General features: G+C 40.2%; 1 protein-coding gene across 2 annotated transcripts in view; it reads left to right on the top strand.

The window, feature by feature from the left end:
• Window positions 1-14,906, top strand: part of RALGAPA2 (Ral GTPase activating protein catalytic subunit alpha 2) — a 299,634-nt gene that overhangs the window by 169,597 nt on the left and 115,131 nt on the right. For both annotated transcript variants that reach the window (XM_084624472.1, XM_084624471.1), the window contains 4 exons: window positions 881-1,652; window positions 2,134-2,205; window positions 5,682-5,805; window positions 9,775-9,930. In XM_084624472.1, the coding sequence (XP_084480598.1) occupies window positions 881-1,652; window positions 2,134-2,205; window positions 5,682-5,805; window positions 9,775-9,930 (1,124 nt within the window). The remainder of the gene's footprint in view (window positions 1-880; window positions 1,653-2,133; window positions 2,206-5,681; window positions 5,806-9,774; window positions 9,931-14,906) is intronic.

Here is a 14,906-nt window from a genome sequence, read left to right as displayed (position 1 = left end):
GTGTGTAAGCTGAAAAGCTTGTCTCTCTCACCGAAAGAAGTTGGTCTAATAAAAGATATTTCCTCACCCACCTTGTCTCTCTAGTATTCTGGGACCAGCACGACCACACCAATATTTCATCAGTGTTGTTTTACATCAAATTTGGCAGTATACAGAGAGAATTCATGATTGCGACTCACCTAGCAAGGAAAACTAGTGCTTTCATGGCAAATAGACAAATGCTTTATGATTGATCAGGAAGTGATACATCAGCTCTGCCTCATTAGATTACAACAATTATTATGTTATAACAATCCATATCCCACTAACCCCTCTTTTTGTCCAGTGATAGTGGTGGTTATTAACTGGCCACTTCACCTTGAATGGGGCCTTAGAATATATGTTAACTGCTTATGTTAAACAATCTGTTTCACCTTCTATTCAGCTGTGACACTCTGAGTAACTTTCCAAGACCTGAAGAAGTGCTCTTTGTACTCGAAAGCTTCTCTCTCTCTCACCCACAGAAGTTGGTCCAATAATAAATGTAACCACTTTCACAGGATGTCGTTGTAGTCTTATACCCAGATAACTACATTTTGAGGGAGATGTGAATTAGAATAACTGTAAAATACCCAAAAGAGAATTTTGAAATCTAAAGATTATTTGAAAAGGAATATAAAGTGGGTTTTTTTATTATTATTATTATTATTATTTAAAAATGTTTCTTTAATGGAAAAATAGATGGCTTTAAAAGAAAAATAGATGGCTTTAAAAGAAAAAAAAATCAAAACAGCCTTATAACCTGCCATGGACTATATATTGATTGAAATGTGTGGGTGTTCATTTTAATTACTCTTTGCTGCTGTGGTTGATTATTATCTTTGTATTGATTGATTTTTAGAAAAAAAAAGAAGAAGCTTGGAATTAATACCTCTAACTGCACGGATGGTTATGACACATCTAGTAAACCACTTAAGTCACTATCCCCTCAGTGGAGGACCTGCCATTCTTCACAGCCTTATTAGTGAGAATCATGACAACTTTTATGTGGAATCTTCTGAGCTGTCTTCAGAAGTCTTCAGAAGTCCAAACTTGCAATTATTTGTATTTAATGACAGTACTCTTATATCTTACCTTCAAATTCCTGCAGAAATGACTGTGGATACCGAGCCAGCAGGAGTCCTCTCAGATGTAAGAGTAATTGTCAGAGATATCTCAGGGAAATATTCTTGGGATGGCACGATATTATACGGACCTTTGGAAGGCTGTCTAGCACGTCAGACTGGAAATAATTCATTTGTGGTTTTGGGCAGTCATGAAGGGCAATTTGAGGCCCAGGCAGACTTTTCTCAAACAGAAGAAGGAGAGGATGCTCTTAATGAATTGCTAGAAAAGATTGGTAACACTAGTCCTGAATGCCTTTTACATCCACAGCTAAAATTAAATGAGCCATCACCACCACCATTTGGTATGAGCCATGTTCAAGAGAATGAGATCATAGAAGCCATAATAAGGCAGAGTGCCCAAGAAAAAGAGCATGTACGTAAATGCAGTTCTGATCTTGATATGAACATAGCGAGTGAAGAAGAACCAAGTTCTGCTGAACCACAAGCACCATTTTATTTCTGTAGGCTGTTGCTAAACGACTTAGGAATGAATTCTTGGGATAGAAGGTAAGCGTGTATCTATGAATATATGTTTGTAATGCTGCTGCTATCTCACAAAGCTGAAGAAGTCTTCAGTTTCCCTGTGCTATACTGCCACAATTGTGATTTACAAAGATGCTCATGCTGGTGTCCCCTTGTACTAATCAGATGGAGCCACTGGCATAGCATTCTCGAAGAGAAGGGTCCCTGGGTCTGAAATGGCCCACTTTGATTAGCTTCAGGATAGGCTGAAAAATACTTGTTTCCTCAAATATTGAAAAAAAGAGAGAGAACTGTGAGGTTGGTTAGTAGTTGGGGAAAGAGCATTTTTCAGTGTTTTGCTGGTTGGGGGTATAAAGGACAGAACTGATGCAGTTTAGTCATAATGCATGGAATTTTTTAATGTATATTTTAAGTCATCCTTTTATTTAGCTGTGTGAATTATGAAACTCATGACATATATTCTATGATGCATTTTCCCTTAAATCTTTGTTTTATGTATCTATAGAAAAAGCTTTCATCTACTTAAGAAAAATTCTAAATTATTGAGAGAGTTGAAAAATCTGGACTCCCGTCAATGGTAAGTGAAACTTACTCAACAGTTCTAATGTTAAAGGCCACATTTTCAAGGGAGGGCACCACAACAGCATTCCCAAAACTAATCATTCCCAGAAGAAGTTGCCTGTGTTAGCAATGTAAATACCTGTTGTTGTGTATTCAATTCAATATATTGAGTTTTTGGTGAGAGAACCAGTAAATCAGCCTATTACTGTTTTCCCCATGCTTTCAGTCCATTTGGGTGACACCCTCTTCACAAGTGTGAAATGAAAAGGTTTCTTGGTTGTTGTTTTTTAGCTGGAGTGAGCAAATTACTTTTGGTGCCACTATGTATGAGACTGAATATAAGTAGCAGGATTTTTGTTTAAGGAGTCATATATATTTCTGTTTTCATGTCAGTGTCCATAATGACGTAGGTGAAAGGAGCTATTCTGAATGTATATTAACCAAGGAATATTTTCCCAAAGAAGAATTTTCTTCAAAATGATTCATATGACAATAGCAGTCCTCTAAAGAGCAAGCTCAAACCCATCTCTTTAGAACTAGGCAATGGCAGAATAGAGTTCTGAATGTTGTGTACTATTTGCCATTACTTAAAATGTGATTTTTTTCTTTGAAAAATGACTGTAAAGATAGCATTGTGGGGCATTATTGTGTCCCAATAATTTTCAGAACAAATATGCTCAGTTTACCCCCCAAAAAACCCTTTTTTACACACCTGGGTATGTCAGACTCAGCTTGGGTTCTGAAAGTCCATGAATGTTTTTTCCTTCTTCTACATCAGTAATTAAGATTCTACAGGCCAAATTATGCCCTCATTAATACCTGGGCAACTCTTCAGTGAGGTTGCACAGATGTGAGTGTTTAATCCTGTAATTGTAATTAGGTAATCAATTTTTTGCTGATGCACAAAAAGAATAGAATCCAGTTCACTCTCCCCTATGGTGTTGACTCTTCAGTGTAATCAGAAGTAAAACATGATAAAAATTAGTTTTTGCCACTTAAGTAGGACATGACTGTATTCCTACAAGGATCAGATCTGTTGCGTAAAATGGTGTGATTTTTATATAGTCACATTTCAGAGTACACTGCTCTTAATTTGAAGAAAAATTAATTGAACTAACAAGTTGTTCTTCAAGTTATGGTCCCTATGTATATTCCACATGTGGGGTACACATGCTTGCCATGCGCCCAAGTTCGGAAGTTCTTCAAAGCAGTGTCCATTGGTCCATACAAGTGCAGGAGCTCTCCTTGTGTTCTTGACCAGTGTTATAAAAGACAGTGAGGGCTGACATCTCTCCAGTTCCCTCTTACCACCGCATGGCCTGGGTCGGACTCTTGTCCTCCTTCACTTTGTTGTATAATCTATTTGTATATAGTTATATTCTTAGGTTAGTAGTTAAAAAGTTATAATATAGTATCGAGTATTTCTTTTTCTCCAGTTGGGGATCCCCTCCGCCAGCTCTGGGACTGTGCCCCAAAGTCCTGCAATTCAAAAATCGTATCTCCTGCCCTTAATCCTTCTCCATCTGTCATGAACATCAGCTATGCTTGCACTCTTTGGGTGAGGCGCATATCTCTGCAAAGTGCAATATTTGCTGCTTCTTCCCACCCAGAACTCAAGAAGCCTGGGAGCTTCTCCTACAGAAGCACCTGATGGAGAAAGTTATGGGGCCCCTCTCCGATCCAGACCAGGGAGACCATCCTCACCTACCTAGCATGTGCCTTGGAGTGGTGCCGTCAACATCGAAACCCAAGGACGACTCTTCTCGGGCTCCTCATGAGCGTAGAGGGCACTCTCATGAGTGCAAGGTCAGATCCCTGTTGAGGACTGTCTGTAAGAAACGCATTTCCTCACCAAGCCAGTCTGGGTTGTGTGAGATGTCGCAAACGGAACCTAAGGAGCCAGCTCCAATGAAGTCCCCCAGATCTGAGGGCAAGATACATAGAAAGAAAGGTCCGCCAATTCTGTCAGTCACCCTGGTACCAAAGCATAAGAACGGACACTTGCCAGTTCTGTCTGAGTTCTGCTCCAAATCCATCATTGGTACCACTTCGTCCATCTAAAGACTATCCAGTTGTTGTTGATGTGTTGGATCCATCAGACTTAACTGCAGGAACCCATCAGACATCGGGGCATACCAAGACTTATATAATATCGGAGGATATATTCCTCCTTATCCTCAGTCTCCACTTCTTTCTGGCCCAGCCCTCCTGAAGCAGGGGTTCTCAATCTTTTTCTTTCTGAGCGCCCCCCGCCACCAACATGCAATAAAAACTCCACAACCCACCAGTGCCACAACTGCTTTTCTGCATACAAAAGCCAGGGCCAGCCCGGCATTAGGGGATAGCAAGCAGGGCAGTTGCCTGGGGCCCCATGCCACAGGGGCCCCAACAAAGCTACATTGCTCAGGCTTCAGCCCCAGGTGGCAGGGTTCAGGGCCCCAGGCTTCAGCCTCAGGTGGTGGGGCTTCGGCTTTCTGTCCTGGGCTCCAGCGAGTCTAATTCTGGCCCAGCTTCACAGACCCCCTGAAATCTGCTCACGGCCCCCTAGTTGAGAACCACTGTCCTAAAAGATATCCTTACTCGGGAGGAGGACCTTACATCGCTGTCCCAGGAGCTGTCTCACCTCCAACCATCAGGAATGCCCTGGTACTGATGGCACTGCCACTACCAATGCAGCTGTTCTTGGACTTGGATGAATCAGAGGAGATGGACATACCATTGTCTCCATAGAGGCACTCAAGCCCGATAGACAGTCAAGAGGTTACACTCACCATTCTCCCTTGTACAACTTCCCCAGGGACTGCTGAAACTGATTTCCTTGGGGTCCCCTGCAACCAATTGATCCCTCTTTCTAGCCTCATTGGAGTCCATTGAATCTTTATGGAAGGTGTCCTAGCCCCTCTCAGGAGTTGTACTGCTTCTCTCCCTCTCTCCAGCCAGTTCTGTCAGTGGAAGAGGAGGAAGAGGTAGAACCAAATCAGCAGGTACCAACAGTTCCAATGGGTACCTCTTCGTCATTCCCATATGAAGCAGTCACTCCTTCTCCGCCAAATGACGATTGCCATTACCAGGAGCTGTTACAAAGAGTGGCCAGTTACTACAAATCCCTTTAGAGGAGGTCCAGGACCCTCAACGCCAGCTCTTGGACATCTTAGAGTCTCAAGGACCAAGTAAGGTGACTTTACCCATCAATGAGGCCATATTAGAACCAGGTAGTGCAGCAGGTACTGCTGGATTGAAGTAAGAGGAGGAACTGGAGAAGCGTCAATATTCACTGCCTCACATCTTCTGTTGGGAGCATGAGAGCTACTGTGCACGTGCAGGCCAACAGGCATTGCTCTGAGGAACTTCTAGACTTGGGCATATGGCGCACATGTGTGCCCCATGCGTGGACTATGGTTAGGGACCACACATCTCAAAGAACCTCCAGTTACAGTAAGTAACCTCCACATTTTAAAATGAACTTAGATTTCTTGTTACCTCTAATTGCAGCCGTGAAACTCACAAGATTGCAGTGTTTTACATTGCAGAAGGACAAGAGGACAAATGCTCAATATTGTCCAATGCAAGAGGAAGCCAACCATATGAAGATTTTGTTGCTGGATTGGGCTGGGAGGTAATAGTAGCAAACTTAAAATGTTTTTGTAGGGTTGTTGAAATCAACATTTTTAAAATGGGTAAATTGTATATTAGCTACGCATATTTTAATTTTCAAAACCAGAGAAATAATTTTAACTTACTGCATGATATTTGGTAGAAGTTCATTTAAAAAAATGCTGAGCAATATACAAAGCAGAATCCTGACAGTCCATATGTTAAGCACTCCCTGCCACATGTAAACTGTGAAATATTTTAGAAAATAGTTTCTAAAAAAAGGAGGCTAAAAGTACTAATTTCAATTGTTTATTTTTATATATTTGTATTTTAATAGTTTATTCAATTGTGAAATATTTCTTACCATCAGGTGTTTCAGGGAGCTGAGCTCAGGGGAGCAACCTAAATGCAACTTTCCATTAACTTTTTTTTTTTTTTTAAAAAAGAGAAAGAGAGAGAAATTTGCTTTAAATTATTAGAGGAATTACTGTAGGAGCAGCTTGTGTTACATTTGACATGTTTCAGAACAAAACATGTTTTCTCCTGTTTCCCGTAGGTCAGGCCAGACAGTGGTTTGTTGTTACAAAGCCCTAGAGTTTGGTCTTGCCATTGACCCCCAGATTTCCATCAAAGTGATGGTGATGTTAACTGTTACTCATTAGTGGGAGAACCTCTTTACACATCTTTCTGTGGAAGACCTACTCATCTGAGCCACATTCTGAGACCAGATATTCCAAGAGGTATTGTCCGATCCTTACTGTAATCCCAGAGCGAAGTTATAGTCCAAGAAATCCTTTACCCCTACCCTGACTCAGTATTTACTGAGGCAAGCTGTTCTTCCTAGAGCCTTGAGTCACTAGGCTTTCAGGGATCAGATCTCTGCTCTTGCAGAGGCCTACCTCAAAGTTCATGTTGCTCTGCCTAGAAAGCTTGCATACTACAAAGACTAGCACTCAATAAACAACTTCAATAAATAGATCCATCTATTTATGGGCTCACTTCCACAAGTACTCTCTTCAGCTCTGACTCATGAGATTTCTGTACCCATTAGAGCTACTCTCTCTTCCACTAGACCTGAACTTATCCCTGGGCTGTTGACTGTGAAAGGATATTCTCTACTATGGGTCATCTGTAGCTTCTTGACCTGTACTGCTCACTTTTGTCACAAAGTAGCATAAGGCTGCTAGATTAAATCAGAGAGCTCCTAACTGCCTGGGAACTAAGGACCTGATTTTCAGAGGTGTTGAGAACCCACTGTTCCAGTGGAATTGAATGAGAGCTGTAGATGCTTAGCACCTCTGAAACTAAGGCCACTGGCCAGTGTAGTTTGTCCTTCATTTCAGCTGTGATCTAAAGGGCAAAGTGATGAAGATGAACTTAACCATGGTCACTTGCATAGTCAGCCTTCATGGCATTAAAAAAACCTGGAAAATAATGAAAAGCATGTTATGTCTTTCTATGGGTAGAGAGAAATCTAATCACCCTCTTTGCCATTCACATAGTCTCAAAAAAGGAATTGCAGAACAGACTGGCTAATCCTCCGTCAGATCCATTAAGGGGAACCAAAGCTCTAGGTGTTCTCCTTATATGACAGCTATGGGCATTTACCCCACAGGGACATAAACATTATACCAGGAAATGGGAAGGTACAGAAGCTCCTCTTCTGCTGTCCACCTTTTGAATGAGGATGATGCTCTTGAGGTTGATGCCTTGTACCACCTATACGCTAGAGGTAGTACGTCTTTTCTCTTTCCCTGCTAATGGAAAAGTTACATTAGAAGGTATTGAGATCTTAGGCTAGTGGCATCCCAGTATTCTTCATTTGATCCAGGGCACCTTGGTGCAGTATATCACCTCATCCATTCAGGGTATGTGTCTGCTGCAGCTGGAAGTGTGCCTTCCAGCTCAAATAGACAGACGTGTGTTAGCACAGGTGAGCTAGAGCGCTAAAACTAGCAACGAGAAAGGCCAGTGGAATCTCAACCCAGAAGTGGCCCTATTCCATAAAGAAAATTATGGTCAGAAAATGACTCCAAAAATGGAATCCTCTTCTTCAACAGAGCTGCTCCATGTCTTTCCTCTTACTCTCCTTGCGTCAGTGAGAAAAGTACATGTTTACAGCTGTTTACTCTTGTTAGCCCTGCAGAGCCACTGCAGCAAGGGGAAGAGTGAGCTGGATTCTGTTCTGGATCACATACCATCAAGAGGATTGTTAATTAAGGTCCAACTGCATGGCCATATTCTGTCTTCATGTACGCTGTGCAATCCTATTGAGGTGCAACTGAAGGCAGAATTTGACCTCGGGGATCCATAATGCTAGTGATAATGCATGAAACGGTAAAAAGAACCTAGCTTAGCTTTCAGCTCGGAGGCTGAGTCTGCATGGCTAACAGAAAAAAACAACTTTTGACATGTAAGGTAAGCAAATTTGAACCATTTCTTTTTAGATCAGAACCAAAGGCAGTAAGGCAATAAACAAGCCAAGGCTCTGGTCCCTTCCCATCTGTTTATACTCCCTTTCGATCTGAACCTGGTCTCGTATGTCCTCCTGTGTTTTCTCTTCAAGCCTGTAAGACAAGTCTCCAAAAGATTCTCCACCCTTCAGACAATTTTTCTAGAGGCCATCAGTTCAGCTAAGAGAATGGAAGATTTTCAGGCCCTTCCCTTCAAAGATCTTTACTGAATCTTTAATCAAAATGCAATGATAACCAACATTGGCCGCTCACTAATTCCTTTCCCATGATCCTTTCCCTGACAGATTGGCTGAAGAGAGTCCTTCCTTTTCTCTGTTCCTCTCTAAATAATGAGAATTACTGCATACCTTTAATGTAAAGAAGAAACTGGGGGTCATGCTTAAAAAAGCCCTAGAAGCAGTCATCTGACATTTTGTTCATCTTACAGCAGTAGAGGGAGTTGAAGGACTTAATTGCCAGATACACCTATGAGTCATTCTCTCACCTCTGTGGTCTAAAGCAGGTATCACCTTCCAACCATCAGAGCCCACTTTAACAGGGTTTTAGCCATCTTACAGGCAGAAAGAGAGATGCCTTCCTTCTAGAACTCTGCAGGGCTGTAACCTAGGCATTCCTACATCATTTCTCTTGCCACTGCTACTTTGGCATGCCTGCAAGGAAGCCCTTTATAATATGGTCTGTTGATTGTTGTTACAGTAATGCCTATAGTGATATTGCCATTAAAGTTCCCACTGTCTGCACTGATCCATAGGATATAAGAGAAAACAGATAGTTCTCTTGCTCTAATTTTAGCTTTTCTTACTTTTTAATGGGTCAGCCCAGATTGCTGAACTGGAAGTGGAGTGGAGTGGAAACTTTGACTTCCCTTTGCCTAAAAGTGGGGTTTTACAGTTATAAAGGTTTTTTAAGACTGAAGCAGTAGTGAGCATGTGTCCTTTTAGATATTCATATTTTTTACTAACTTGTAATGGTAACTGCACTTAGCAAGAGAGGCTCTTCATTTCACCTATGTTTCCCTGTTCGTGTTTTCTCTGTATTTGACACTGATTTTTAATTAAGGGTGCATAGGTGTGGTTCGTTACTCTGAGGTTTCTTGAACTGATTTGCTCAAACAGAATTAGTCAGAATAAAGGAGCATAGTGTTACAGAATTATTTTGATCCCTCTTGTCATTTGGTAGTAGAAACATAGAATACCACTTGTCTGTAATGACCCACTAAAGACTAAAAGAAACTATATTAACAGGTAAGCAAATCACCTTGTCTCCATTATGACTGTCTAGTTATTAGTTTTAGAGATATTTCTTTTTAGCAGCTTACAGAAACAGAAAGCTGGCGTATCCTAAAATGTTATGCAAAGACACCCCCCCACACACACACACACGCAGAAAATTAAAGCCTTAACACTTTAAATATACATACACACACAGAGTTGATTGTCTATGCTATAATATCCTTTAAATGTGGCTCAGTAAGGAGAAGGTTTTTTCCTTGTTGTTTCCCCTTTTATATCAATAAGGTTGATCTTTCAACACATTGTGGATTTATGGGTGGTCTGCAACGTAATGGCAGCACAGGACAAACAGCACCGTATTACGCTACCTCTACTGTGGAAGTCATTTTTCATGTGTCCACAAGAATGCCGTCAGATTCTGATGATTCGCTGACCAAAAAGGTAACTCGTTTATATCATTTACTAAGATAGAAATTTCTAAGATATTATTAGTACATTATTTTGAAATATAGGAGTTAACCTTCATATGCTCAAATCAAAATTTGTATGGAACATAAATTGTACTATGTATGCAAGCCCCTCTTTATTCTGCAGCACATGGGAGTTAAATTCTGCAACTAGATTCCCCGAATGCAGTGCCTTGTGAACACTGGATTCTGCATTTCCATGGCAGCATCAAATACCATTATTAGTAATAATAATAACAATCATTTTATTTCATTTGCCTCACTGTCAAAACCTTCAGAGTTCAGTACAATAGAATAAAAACACATGCAATATAATGTGATAAAATATCATTCTCTTAAAGTACAAACATGGATGAATAAATGAGCAATCGAGTCTAATAAAGGAAAAGAAAGGGAGTGAAAGAAAAGTGATGAGTTATAGTAGCAAAAATCACCAACCGACTTCAATTTAAAACCATAATTTGATCATTCACAATCCTGACAAGTAGTCTCAGCTTCAAAGGATGGCCAGAACCCAGACGGAAACCAGCTCAGAATTTTGTTGATATCCAGCTACTTATTTGTTTAAGATTGAGCAGTAACTGGTGGGCACTCCAGAAGATCAGAGATATTTTGGACAGTTGGCAAACTTCTGCATGGTTTAAGGATGGTCAGCACCCTACCCTCGTAAAGTGAATTGTTAAGATCTATCAGTAATGGAACCATAGCTACCTCATTTGCTTTAAAATACGGTTGTGCCCGGAGAAATAACTGTAAAATGTCATTGTGAGGTGCCATATTCATTGTCATGTTGATTTCCATATCACATTTGCTTAGTTAACATTAGAAAGATGGAATTTGACTACTCGCCCTGCAAACTCACCCTATTTTTTGATAGTCAAGCTGTGTCTTTTCCTTTTCCCATAATATTTGTAATAAAGATCCTGTGGGTGTTCATTCACACCTATGCAATCTCATTGCCTTCAGATCATATCTTCACTGGGGTCTGTGAGATTTGGTTCTAGCAATGATAATACATATGAAATAAGGTTCACAGTGAAACCAGTGAGCTGATGGTTTGAGCCTGAGTATTTGTGATATCCAAACCAGCTCCAAAGACAAGGATGAATATACAACAAGCCCTATGGGAGCCTTCCTCATCCTTACAGTAAAATCCAAGGTGTCCGTTTCTTCGAATCTTACTTGCTGATCCAAAAGAGCTGATATCAGTATAAATGTTGAAATCCCCAAAAACAATAATCCACTGGGACTCCAATAGCAGTATGCAGACCAGTTCAGAGAACTAAGCTATGAAATCCCACGGTTAGAGGTCTATATACCAATAGAACCAGATAGGACTATGTGCTTGAATAAACATGTCCATGTGACTCTCCCGTGCAGCTCAATTTGAAGAAAAATGTCCTAGTTGCCCTCACGCACACCTTTTTTTTTTTTTTTTTTTTTTTTTTTGCACATGAGTCAATACCTGACCAGAACAAGTCATGAAAAGATTGGGTTTGTCATGTCACTCGTCCAGGAGTGAGAAAGAGAGAGAGATGCGAGATCTTGGTGAGAGTATCTGCCATATTCACAACAGGACTGATGTTATTTGAGAGTATCAAATGTTCACATAGGAGGAATCCATGTTTCCATCTTAAATCAGTGGAGAAGAATGTCAAGAGGAGTTTTCTACTCCTTCCCTTCCCTGTCATAACTTCCTAACAGAAGTAGAGAAAGAGAATTATATATTGTTGCATTAAGACCTCATGTTTTTGAGTAGTTTTCATTCATTTGCTACTGCTACAGAAATATCCAATGCTATTTAAAAAAAAAAAAAATTTATTACTGAGAGGTGAGAATCCTAGTGTGCTGCCACTCAAGGATGGGAGAAGGGTAGCATTCTCTTCCTCTCTTTCCCTCTGCTTCCACCGGGCAGATTCTAAATAACACTTTATCCTGCGTGAAACCTGGTGGCTCCTAGGCCAGTAGCTCTATTTTCATATCTCTGTTCTTTGCTCTATTCTTTCTGCCTGTCTCCAGGCAGAAGAATCAGAGTGCTGATCATCTTACTGAGGTTGTAAACCCAAGAGTATAACAGAAAGTCTTACCTCTGCTAGCCAAGGAAGCATCCTGTAAATACTGCAGTTGTACAGCAGGCTATATATTCTATGGGTTGTGGAATTATAGTCTGATGCAGTAACTCCACCTAAATATTTTGTTATGGTGTTTTGTTTTTTAGGCACAAGGGGATGCATCCACTTCTGGTTTAAAATTCACTAAAAGTAGTGCACATCCATGAGGGATGAATTTGGCCCAGTAATTCTGTAGACAACAACAATACAAATATTTTTTCCTTTACATATTTGAAAATCAGGTTTTCATATTAAAAATGTTGTTGCTCTTTTTAAAATAAATACTACAACTCCAAATAATATTAAAAGACTTGGCCCTGAACAAAAACTTTCCTACTGACATAATCAAAATTCAACTGGTACCTTTTCCAGCTGTAAGATTTAGTATCATTAGTGTTAAAACTTTTATCAGATATCTCACAGCTAGAATAAAAATCAATCTCAGTAACAGCATCCTACAGTTCCTTGTCTTAGTCTAACTAAATTATACCTAACAGTTTAAAAATGAGCTGCAAAATTTCAAAGTGATTTATTCCATCTTCTCCTTTGTCATAGTAGAACGTTTTCAATTCAGAAATCTGGTTGCAACCCTATACTGAACTCTTGCTCCTTCGCTTCAGAAATTTGTTAGCTATAGCTAGATTAGATTTTTAGCAGCTAATCTAACAGCTGTAGGGGTTTGCAAAGTGGGGACAGAGCTGTGCTATTGGATTTGTCCAATTCATTTGACTCCAGGACTATAATTGCACTTATGTCTTACAAGGCTTTTATAGCCTAAGGCTGGCCAGCAGCAGAAAAACAAATTGGCAGTGATACAGTAAGAGTGAAAGGGAATGAAAGGCACACATTATCAGTCTCCAGGCAGCGCTGTTCTGGCAGGAAGTTTCTTGGTTAATTTACAAATAAAACTTAGATTTTAGGATGGGCTCACTGTCAGACAAACAATGGGGATGTCAGGCCTCACTGTTACTTAGTAAAAGTAGCAGCCATGCCTACCCAAAAGCAGGAATTCTTCAATCAAACAGACGACTCCTTTCTGGAGCCAGCTGGCTAAGTAATGCAATTAGTAGGAAAAGGAGGTCAGACTATTAGGTGTGTACCATGACCAGTGTCAGCAGTGGCGTGTTGCCTGGCAGGCAGCATGCAGACTAGCTAAAGCAGAGTGCCTTTAAAACTATTTACTCAAGTGAGTGAGTGGAAGTGGCGCACGACTAGCCTCAGAACATGGAGTTGTTTTTGTAAGGCTTGAAAAATGAGCATTTGTGCTGTAACTGACAAGTACATTCTGAAGCACATATTCTAGCTGAGGGAGTGCAGCTGAGACATGATTAATGATGGCATAATTCAAATTAGAGGCTATAAATTGACCAAAGTTATATGTATATTCATGGTTTGATCTAATTGAGACATTAAGGAAACTACTGTACTTGAACAAATGTGTGGTTAAAAATGTGTGTAAATCTTATTCACATTATTAAAGTTGTCTTTATGTGCAGTTTATAAATTAATACTAATCTATTAAGTTTTGAGAAGGAAAATGCAAACAACTGCAAGAGCTTCCTTCCTTGAGTATTTGCTAATGTACATCTCCGGTAGCTTTCAGAGCAGGGCTCAATTTAAAACGACAATCTACTTCTTTGTCTTATTTTCCAGTTTCATCCTTTTCGTGGTCAGTTGGTTGGTTTTTTCAAACTACGTATATTGGAGGAGAGAGAACTCATCAGTTTTGCTCTGGATTATTCATTTATTTGCTTATTTGACTATAGCCAAAACTGTTCCTTTTTTGTTTAGTTTGTGCTCAGAAGCTTTAGATATATATCACACAAAATCCAAAACATTATTTTTTTTCAGTGATCCAAGTAAGAAGTCTACAGTTAGTGTATTATGGTTTTACTGTTCTGTGTCACTGGCAATATAATGATGTTTTAGCAAAACACAAAAGCTGATAAGTACAGTATTATAACAATATAATCAATATTGTCAGAGTTAACTGAAAATTCAGTGAAATCTTTTCCTCCATTGGTTTACAAGACTAAGTCCTCTCCTGGTCCCCCTCCTAACTCTCTAAGCTCTCCTTCAGCATATCCTTCCTCATCTGCCCTCTAATTTTCTGTGGGGCTTCCACAGGCTTTTGTTCTAGGTCCCCTTCTCTTCTGCCTATACATTTCATCTCTGGGTAATCTCATCTGCGAACGCAAATTTAACAACCATGCCAGCAACTCACAGATTTATGTCTCTACACCATGTTGTCTTCTGTTCAAAGTAAAGCCTCAGTCTGCCTCTCTGACATCTTGTGAATGTCTAGCTAAACATGGCTAAAACAGAGCTCCTAATCTTTCCCCTCCGACATCTTCCCTACTATCTCCTTTCTCTATTGCTGTGGACAGTGCCACCATCATGCCTGTCAGACAGGCCATAACCTGAGTGTCACCTTCAACTCCAGTATCTCTGGGTCCTCATAGCCAGGCTATATCTAAATCTCTAAGACATGGCCTTTGTACATCCACTAAAGCTCTCACCCAAGCTCTCATCATCTTGCGCCTTGATTAATGCAACATTCTTTTTTCTGGCCTTGAGAAATGCGATCTTTTGGCATTCATATCCATTCAGAATGCTACTGCTAAATTTTTCCTAGCCCATCACTTTGACAATGTCACCTCTCTCTTTGAATCCCACCGTAGGCTCCCCCTTCTCTGTTGAATCAAACATAAACTGCTTGTGTTCACTTTCAAGGCCCTTCATAGTAAATCCCCACCCTACTTATCTCTCATTCACTACTGAGATGTTGATGTTTGCCTCTGTATGACCCATGATGCCAGCCTCTACTGCCCACTTGTTA

Source organism: Lepidochelys olivacea (assembly GCF_965140295.1).
Source record: "Lepidochelys olivacea isolate rLepOli2 genome assembly, chromosome: 3".
NCBI lineage: Eukaryota > Metazoa > Chordata > Testudines > Cheloniidae > Lepidochelys > Lepidochelys olivacea.
This window is presented reverse-complemented; position numbering and strand designations above follow the sequence as displayed.